Source organism: Quercus suber, unplaced genomic scaffold (genome assembly GCF_002906115.3).
Source record: "Quercus suber isolate HL8 unplaced genomic scaffold, Cork oak 2.0 scaffold_843, whole genome shotgun sequence".
Taxonomy (NCBI): Eukaryota; Viridiplantae; Streptophyta; class Magnoliopsida; order Fagales; family Fagaceae; genus Quercus; species Quercus suber.
Window position 1 is genome coordinate 233,254 of NW_027070273.1, and position 10,377 is coordinate 243,630.

The 10,377-nt window shown below is 33.8% G+C and overlaps 2 protein-coding genes across 2 annotated transcripts; both read left to right on the forward strand.

Moving 5' to 3' along the window:
• The first annotated feature begins 4,356 nt into the window (after nt 1–4,356).
• LOC112003766 (putative disease resistance protein RGA3) lies at nt 4,357–8,162 on the forward strand. The gene is made up of 2 exons (XM_024035977.2): nt 4,357–7,959; nt 8,098–8,162. Exon 1 carries the CDS (start codon nt 4,562–4,564, stop codon nt 6,656–6,658), a length of 2,097 nt encoding a protein of 698 aa, XP_023891745.1. The 5' UTR covers nt 4,357–4,561; the 3' UTR covers nt 6,659–7,959; nt 8,098–8,162.
• On the forward strand, nt 6,999–7,901 carry LOC112003772 (disease resistance protein RGA2-like). Its single transcript, XM_024035983.2, has one exon. It carries the CDS (start codon nt 6,999–7,001, stop codon nt 7,899–7,901), a length of 903 nt encoding a protein of 300 aa, XP_023891751.2.
• Nucleotides 8,163–10,377: the final 2,215 nt, after the last annotated feature.

The window sequence follows — 10,377 nt, forward strand, 5'->3', positions numbered from 1 at the left end:
GGGCTGGATGTCCGACCACTCGAAGATCCACTACAGGCTTTTGCACTTTTCTTGGCAGCAATTGCATATCATGGAGTGCAAAGAAGCAGGCCACTGTGGCTCGATCTAGTGCTGAGGCTGAGTATAGGTCCATGGCCTCTACTGCAGCTGAAATTACTTGGCTTTCTTTCCTTCTACGTGACCTAGGCATTCCACAACCTCAAGTGCCTATTCTGCATTGTGATAATCTAAGTGCTCTATATATGTCTGTCAATCCAATTCTCCATGCAAGAACAAAACACATCGAATTGGATTACCACTATATTAGAGAACGTGTGGCGCTTGGAGCATTGTTGACTCGATTTGTTTCATCTTCAAATCAGCTTGCTGATATATTTACCAAGCCTTTGTCAAAAGTTCAATTTCAGTCATTGCGTGTCAAACTTGGCCTTTGTCCTCATCCACGGCCATGTTTGAGGGGGAGTGATAGAATTACGCCCATAGAGCATGATCCTAGCAATGAGCAGACCAGCAAATCATGCACTGTGATTACAGCTGTAGTAAAAAAGGCTCCTCCATGATTCTAGCATTATTAAATAGAGGCGCATATCACTCTATTTATTCTAGGAAAGCTAAGATTGTGGTATTCCATATTTGTTGTATATTTACTTGATTGTAGCCATCCTGTACAAGTCCATAAAATGGACCAGAAACATTCTGTAATTGATTATATATAAGATATAGAAGTCTTCTCTCTATCTCAATTCCTGTGAGATAGAATTTCTCAAACTTCTTTATGTTTACCCATTTTTCTTTCTACAAAATAATCATAGCGTAGTTTAATGGATTGGTTTTTAACTAAATTCTTTTTTCTTTGGTTGTGGAATTTTTAGGCCACTCGTTTATTGGGGGTGAGGGGGTTGGAGGCAAAGCTCCTTCTATCGAGGTGACCCGCGCTTGGAGAAACCCTTCTACTTCTTTTTATATATATATATATATATATAAATTACGCCCATAGAGCATGATCCTAGCAATGAGCAGACCAGCAAATCATGCACTGTGATTACAGCTGTAGTAAAAAAGGCTCCTCCATGATTCTAGCATTATTAAATAGAGGCGCATATCACTCTATTTATTCTAGGAAAGCTAAGATTGTGGTATTCCATATTTGTTGTATATTTACTTGATTGTAGCCATCCTGTACAAGTCCATAAAATGGACCAGAAACATTCTGTAATTGATTATATATAAGATATAGAAGTCTTCTCTCTATCTCAATTCCTGTGAGATAGAATTTCTCAAACTTCTTTAACTTGATCCTTAGATATATAAAGAGAGGACTAAGTAGCACTGATACGAACACTAGACATGGTTGCAATACAATACAATAAGAATATGACAGTATTAAATAAATTTTATTTTTATTTTTTATACTGAAAATATAAACATGTGTTAAAGTTTAAAAAAAATATTTCTAAAATTAATATTGCGGGGGTTGAGTCAACCTTCGTTGGAATAGAATAATGTCACAATTAATTTTTATGCGCGAATGAATGGATAGCCCACAATGAAAAATCCAAAGAGATTGAAGTTAGAAACAAGATGTTTGAGATGATATAAGACCCAAAAATACTCACATATTAGACTACCTTTAGTTGGTTTCTCCCTTAAGGTATGTTTGTTTGGAGGGATTTTAAGGAGGATAGAAAATTGAGAAGAAAAAAGTGGAGGAAAAGTAGTTTTAGTGAATGTTTGATTGAAAAGGGGAGAGAAAAAAAAATGGTGGTGGACCTAGATGTTTTCTCCCCACCTAGGATTGGGGTGGGGTTGCTCAACGTATTGAGTTGATGAAAATGCCCATGAAGGGATGACAATTTTGCCTATACAAAAAATTCATGTCAAGGAAATTTGCTTCACCTATAAAACCAAACATTATCTCATTCAAATTTTTTACAATTACAAAAATTGTTGAACCCCTACTATGTTGCTTTGCTTTACTCTCTCTAAGAAAAAAAAAACAAAAAAACAAAAATGTCGCGTTAATTCCAAGTTTCCAACTCAATTATTTATGATTTTGATTTTGAATGTTTAATTTTTGTCTCCTACCAGTTACAAGTTCATATCTCTAGTGTCATTTGGTTCATCTCATACTAGATAGCTAGATTTTAATACATTTCTGGAATGTTGAAAATTGAAGTATTTCGGCAATACCATTGCCACAATTGGGATTTTTTTTCTTTTCAAAAATGTGGCAATGGTATTTCGGCAATACCATTGCCACAATTGAATTTTGTTTTTGTTTTTTTAGAAATGAAGTACACACAATTTTTACAATATTTTTACAACAAATTCTAAATGTTAGATTATTACTTATTGTTATTGTTGGATTAAAATAGTAATCTCAATGTTAAATTTAAATTTGAATTAATAATAACTAGTTACCTGTAATTTATTGTGAAAATATTGTAAAAATATTGTGTACGTAACACTTTATATATTTTTCTTTAATTGTTCTGCATTCACCTTTTTTTTTCCTTACCATTTTCGGCAATACCATTACCACAATTACCATTTTTTTTGGCACCCACTCATTATTGCACTTCTCACACGTCCGGGCAGCATAGGAAATTTGGGTAGATGAATTTCGGCAATACTGTTGCCGAAATTCAAGATTTACTGTTCCTGACATTATGCTTTTCTCTTTCCTCCTTTTTCTCATTCTCTCTCCTACTTTTTGTTGAATTTTAGCAACAATGTTGCCGAAATTCAATCTCTCTTCTATTTCCACAAATAACTTCAAACAGTACCTATAACGCAAATATATTTTAATTTTTACAATATTTAGTCAAAAGACTCTCAAATTATTAGTTGATATAATAGTTAATAATAATTAATAAAGTAAAAAAAATATTAATTTGAGTGGTATACATTGGGCGTGGCCCGTGTGAGTGGATTAGGGAGTTTGTAGCTGTGTTGGTGAGGGCTAAAATTGTTTTTCACTTTTTTAAATTATAAAATATTATATACTCAACAACTGTAGTGTGCCTTGCAGTGCTAAGTCCTGTCATTTTATCAGGTATCAAGCTTTGTGCAGTGTGCATTTTCACTGTATAGTGGCATTAGCGCTGTGGAGTGTGAGCAGATTGTGCAAGTGTAAGAGCAAACTCAGCGTCTTGTCCTTGTCTTGCCAATCAAGTAGATTAAAAAATATAACTTAAAACAAATGACTGAGCTTATGAAAAAAGATCACGAATCAAGATTCAGCGTATTGTCATTGTCCTATCAATTAAGTAGATTAAAAAATATAATTAAAATGAATGACTGAGCTTATGGAAAAAAATCAAGAATCAAGGCTCAGTGTGTTAATTTTGTCTTATCAATCAAGTAGATTAAAAAAGATAATTTAAAATTAATGATTGAGAGTATTTTTATTAAATTTGTTAAATTTTTGTACTGTTTAAAAAATAAATAATAATTTTTATATTTATTTATTTACTTTTTTAAATATACTTTATAATAAATTTTTTATCATATTTTTTATTTCATTTAAATATTATTTCTTTATTTATTATTTATTTATTTTTAACAATTATATATCTTTTAACATTTTTTTATTCAACACCAGATTATTATAATAAAAAAAAAAAATTTGAAGGATGAACAATAGCCATGATATATTCTCTATATTTTAGCTATGTATACTTTGTAGGAGATGCTATGAGCTTATAGAAAAAGATCAAAAATCAACACAAAGAAAAGAAATGAAAGAATATAGATAAAGAGTCAGAGAGATAAAAAGAAGAAAATTTTTTTCTTTTGATTTAGAAATTTATAGTCTCTATTTTAGTATATTTCAAGATAACTATGTTGTACTATTAATAAATTTGTCTAGTATTAATTTTGATTTTAACATATTTTTATAATGAATTAATGAATTTATCTCTTAAAATTTAATTTTATTAGCTGAAATTTGACTATTTTTATATTTTTTCAATTTAATTTTTTGCATTTTAAAATACAATAAAGTTTTTTTAATGAATTTACTGACCAATAAAAAGATTAAAATATTTTTTAATTAAAATATATAAATAAATATTATATATATATATATATATATAATTTTTTTTTTTTCAAATAGAACTTTCTTTTATTTGAAGAGCTTAAACAATTGCATCAATTATCTTTTTTGTTCACACGGGCCTTTAGTAATCTAAAACAAAGTAAAACCCTCGTGGGCCATCATCACTAATCAACTCGAGGAGATCTGGAATCCACTAATGAATAGTGTAGTCAAAAGCCGTGTGGAGCCAGATATGAAAAAGCTTGCTAAAGTGACAGGGAAAAAAGGACGTAAAAATGAATTAAAATCCCACTAGGAATATACCATCCAAAAGAGAATATGCTATAGTCAACTCAAGTCCACGCCCTGTGGAGCCAAAAGTTGAAAGACTTACAGTAAATTATAGGCCTTGAAGCAAAATAGCCGCTGATTAAAGCATTTCCCTTCTGGCAATTCACTTCTCTTCAACTATTCTGTATTCCTATAGCAATTTATTACTAGAGTGAGTGAAAGAGAGATCATATGGCGGACTTACTTCTTTCTGCCTTGGTGAGCACTGTGGTGGGGAACTTGAATACTTCTGCACTTCAACAATTTGGAGTTGCTTGGGGCTTGGGAGCTGAGCTTGACAATCTTAAGAGCACGATGACTTCCATCCAATCCGTTCTCCAAGATGCAGAGGAGAAGCAGTGGAACACTAGAGCTATCAGGGATTGGCTGGGAAAGCTCAAAGATGTAGCTCGTGATGCGGATAATGTTCTGGACGAGTTTGCAACTGAAGCTCTAATGCGAAAGGTGGAGAGAGAGAAAGGTGCGACAAGCCAAGTAAGTAGATTCTTTTCTCTTCGAAATAGACTTATATTTCGCTTGAAAATGGCACGTGAATTGAAGAATGTGAGGGATAGACTGGATGCCATTTCTAGGGAGAGATCTGAATTCCACTTGAGTGAGGGAGTTATAAACACGGAAGTTGTTGATGTTCAAAGAAGAAAAACTTGCTCACTTGTGAAAGAAAGTGTGGTTTATGGAAGAGATGAGGAAAAAGAAAAGGTCATTGAAGTGTTGCTCACTAATGTGTCTGCCCAAGATAACCTTGCCATTTATGCTATATGGGGTATGGGGGGCTTGGGAAAAACAACACTTGCACAGTTAGTCTACAATGATGCAAGGGTGAAGAGCCACTTTGAATTGAGAATTTGGGTATGTGTATCAGATGATTTCCAGATAATAAGGCTGGTGAGGGCAATCATAGAATCCATTGATGGTAGTGGACGTGATCTATTAGAGTTAGATCCACTGCAGCAACGCTTGCAAGAAAAATTGCGTGGGAGGAGGTTTTTACTTGTATTGGACGATGTCTGGAACGAGAAACATGAGGAATGGGACTGCCTAAAACATATGTTGACATGTGGAGCGAAAGGTAGTATGCTTATAGTTACAACTCGGATTGAAACAATTGCACGAATGATGGCTACAGTACTTCCTATACACCACATGGGATTCTTGTCAGATGATGATTCTTGGTCCTTATTTAAAGGACGTGCATTTGGGATGGGAAGGGTAGAAGAGAAATCAGAATTGGAAGCAATTGGGAAGGAAATAGTGAAGAAGTGTGGAGGCGTGCCTCTAGCTATAAAGGCTCTTGGAAGCCTCATGTCCTTAAAAAGTAGGAAGAGTGATTGGGAATCAGTCGAAAAAAGTCAGATCTGGGATTTGGATTTACCAATAGGTAAGGATTCTATCTTGTTGGCCCTCAAGTTGAGTTATAACCATCTACCCCCACATCTAAGGCAATGTTTTGCTTTTTGTTGTGTATACCCCAAGGATCACGACCTTGAGATGAATAAGTTGATACAACTATGGATGGCTAATGGTTTTATTCCCTTCAAGGAACCATCGGAGTCGTATGATTTTGGTGTTGATATCTTCAATGAATTAGTGTGGAGGTCTTTCTTTCAAGACGTCAAGGAGGAACAGCCCGGCTATATAACGTGTAAAATGCACGACCTTATGCATGACCTCGCTCAATCTATTATGAGCCATGAATGCCTTGCAGTGGAATCCGGTAAAGATGTGAAGGTTGCAGGCAGGATTATTCACATGTCTTTCGACTGGAACTCATCGCAAGCCTTTTCTTTGAATGAGGACCTATGTAAAGTTCGTTCTCTACACTCATGCCTTGGTACATATGATCGTAAAGCTTCTCTGCCATTCTTCTTGAAACAAAAGTATCTTCGGGTATTGGATTTTAGATCTGTTGTTCAGGAAGTACCGAGATCAATCAACAATTTAAAACATTTGAGGTATCTTGACATGTCTAGGTCTAAGATCAAAGTTTTTCCTGAATCAACAACTTGCCTCTTGAACTTGCAAACATTGAAACTAGATAATTGTTATTCTCTTTGTAAGCTACCCAATGGTATGAAGCACATGAAAAACCTTATGTATCTTGGCATCACTAATTGTCATTCTCTTACTCATATGCCTAAAGGAATGGGACAACTAACTTGCCTCCAATCATTGAGCATCTTCATCGTTGGCCAGAAAAATGGTTATCAAGTAAGTGAGTTGAAAGGGCTAAACCTTCGAAATAAGTTTGGTTTGGCGGGGGGACAATAAAAGCCATGTACTGGACCATGTTGAAGATGTTCTTGATGGTCTCCGACCTCATTCAAATCTGAAAGAACTGTCCATAAACAACTATCATGGTTCAAAAATTCCAACATGGATTCAAGATTTAGTTCTTCGTGATTTGGTTGAAATTTCGCTAGCTTGTTGGGAAAGATGTGAACATTTGCCACCTCTTGGCAAACTACCATTCCTCAAGGTTCTTGTTATAACTGGCTGGCATGCTGTGAAATATATTGGCAATGAGTTCCATGGAGACAGTGCAATTTCATTCCCCTCGTTGAAGGAATTTTGGCTCCGTGAGATGAGTGATTTGGAGGAATGGAGAACAATGACTGGAGGAGAAAATTTGCCCTGCCTGAGCACATTAGATATCACGGATTGCCCAAAGTTAGTTGAAATTCCTATTATTCCGTCCATTTCAGGTTTGATTATGAGAAGAAACAATGCAATGTTAATTAGCTCAGTGATGAATCTCACTTCACTTTCTTCCCTTGTGATTGAAAACGTGGATGATGAATTGACAGTTCTTCCAGATGGACTGTTGCAAAATCATAAGATGCTTGAAATGTTGAAGATTTCCAATATGCCCAATCTCAAGTCACTGACTAATCAGTTGGATAATCTTTCTGCGTTGAATGAATTTTGTCTTGAATATTGTGACAAGATCGAAAGTCTTCCAGAAGGACTCCAGAACTTACATTCATTACGGGAACTGCACATACGGGGGTGTAATAATCTTTTGTCCTTACCAATGAATGGTTTGCAGGGCTTATCTTCACTACGGAGTTTATCCATTAACAGCTGCAACAAATTCTGCTCTTTGTCTGAGGGAATTCAATATTTAATTGCACTTGAGGATTTAGATATTGACAGCTGTCCTAAGTTAATTTCATTGCCAGAGGGTATTCAACATCTAACTGCTCTCCGTTATCTGTACATATGGACATGTGAAGACTTATCTTCTCTGCCTAAGCAGATTGGATGCCTCACATCGCTTTCTCATTTGGATATTCGGTACTGCCCTAATCTAATGTCTATACCAGACGAGCTACAGAATCTTACGGCACTTAAATCATTGATAATTGAAGAATGTCCACATCTAAAGAAGCGGTGCAAGAAAGACAGTGGAGAGGATTCGCATAAAATATCTCACATCCCCGACGTTTGGATCAATTCAGAGATACCATCATCGACGGGTTGGGGATCGCTACGAAAACTGAAATGTTGCTAAGTTGGTCAACGCTGAGATGGCAATGATAACACGCTTCAAAAAAAGTTTATTTATAAAGGTAGCTTTCTCCCCCTTAATTTTTCTTTTTAATGGGTTTTTTTTTTATTTATTTTTTTTACATTTCTTATCCTATTAAATTGTATTTGGATTTTAATGTGGATATTAATATATGCATTACTCTAATGTATGCTGGCAGTAAACTAAAACCCATTATGCCTTCGGTGGACAGTACAATGTTACATTTACCTTCAATCTTTGCTTGCTGTCGGTGTTCAAATTTTCTTCTCTTTTTCTCCCCAAAAAAAAGGTTCAATTCAATTTTGTGACATACTTCTCATTACTATTTGTATATTTGTTGTATTTTAAAATTGCTATGGACAATACAATATGTTTTTTTTGCTTGAGTTCTTAGAGATTTCTTGTTTGTCCAATCTTAATTGTTATTTTCTATTGTTAATGTGGGTAGGTGTGGTAAGTTGGTATAATGTTGTTATTTTATGCAATTGTCATTATATATTTGTCATTATTTTTATAAAAATATTTTAAACTAAATGACAAAACTAAACCCATTGGCACTCTATTTTTTGTTGATCCACACAGCCACACTCATTCGTACATAAATAATACACTAAGTCTCTACTTAACCAATCAGATGCTTAAATAATTAGTCAATCACTAACTTTACTATCCTTTTTCTTGAATCTAACTTTATAATTAAATGTTATTATAACATAATTACAATAACAATACATATACACATGTAACAAACGCTTTATATTTCCTAATTATTAAATTATATAAAGTTAAATTATATTTATATTATAAACGCACACTTTCACACACACCACAATTCACACAAATAACATTATAACCAAAAAAAAAAATGAAAAATAACGCACACTATCAATATCACAATCAGTATTAAACACACACACACACACACAATATAAATTTATAATAAAGAGAGATATTCACAACTCACAAACGCTCACTCGCAAACACTCACTCTTTACTCCTAGAGCCAGAGATACCAAGATAGTCAAATAGAGAAGAGAGATACAATTAGACAAGATTCATGATGCTGAAAGCAAAGATTAGATCATAGAGAGAGAGAGAAAGATCTATGACCTATGTTGTTTGGTTTTGGGATAGGCAAATTTGTGTTGTTGCTTGATTTTGGGTTTGGCTAATATGTGATTAGGACGAGCAAGATTTAAATCAAAGTGTGCAAAAGGATTTCTAAGATAAAATTAAACTAGTAAAAATATATTTTATATAGAGATAATTTTTTTTCCCAATACCCCTTGAACAACATGTAGAAATGCAATGGTACATTACCTTCAATCTTTGCTTGCTATCAGAGTTCAGATTTTCTTCTCTTTTTCTCCAAAAAAAAAAAAAAAAAAGTTCAATTCAATTTTGTGACACTTTTCATTACTATTTGTATATTTGTTGTATTTTAAAATTGCTATGGACAATCCAACATGTTCCACTGTTATATATTTTTTCTCAAAACAAGAAAAGAAATGAAATTTTTTTTTTCTAAACAAGCAAGAAAATTTCTCAAAACAAAACAAAATTACAAACAAGTCAAGTAGCTCATAAACTAGTGAAAAAACATGCAAAGCAAGCAAAAAAGAGTTGCAACTCTCTTAGCAAAGCAACAAGCCTCTTGACCAGAACCCCAAAATAAAACTTGAGATGCATAATTAGAAGTAGCGTTTTCCATCCCATATATAGTAGAGAAAATGAGCCAAAAAACATTATAAGTCAACCTTGTCATTAGTTCAGTTATACTAATTTTTTCTATACTTTTTTTGTTTAAATGATAAATAGTGAGAGTATAAAAAATAAGATTCAAACCACATGTACGGAGCACAACAAAATGCCATAACAATTGAGCTATCACATAAGATAACAGTTATTTTTTTTTTCTTTTATTATTTTTAATTCTCATACAACCATTCCCTCCCTTCTAAAAAAGCTTTACATTACCAAATCAATAATTACAATGAAGATGAGGAATTTGAGCCCTAAATATTTTTATTAAAAATACTAGAATGTGTCAATTGAGCTATAAGGCTCTTGGCAAATAAAAATCATTATGAAATCAAGTCAATCTTGAACATTAGCAATGCAAAATCACCCCAAAAGACTTAAACATTGTACATCTTTAAATTGAAAAGGAGCCAACGGGGCCTTGGCTGAGTGGGTGTACAGTATATTCAAGATAAAGAGTATATACTAGTCAATTGGGGCTTAATATTATATAAGGTTAGGTTGATCTGAATTGTGATTTGATCAGGTGAAAGAGTGCGATTAAGGCTAAACAAAGGAAAGCAAACATGGGTTCGGCATCAGAGATTGTAGCCAAGTTGAATCTGGCTGCCCACCCAGAAGGTGGGTTTTACTCTGAAACTTTCAGAGATAACTGTATCGTTCTCTCCAAGTCTCAGGTTCCCCCTCAGTGTAAGTT

Excerpts from the sequence above, each read along its gene's own strand:
- LOC112003766 (XM_024035977.2), top strand. The coding sequence starts at position 4,562 with ATGGCGGACTTACTTCTTTCTGCCTTGGTGAGCACTGTGGTGGGGAAC.
- LOC112003772 (XM_024035983.2), top strand. The coding sequence starts at position 6,999 with ATGACTGGAGGAGAAAATTTGCCCTGCCTGAGCACATTAGATATCACG.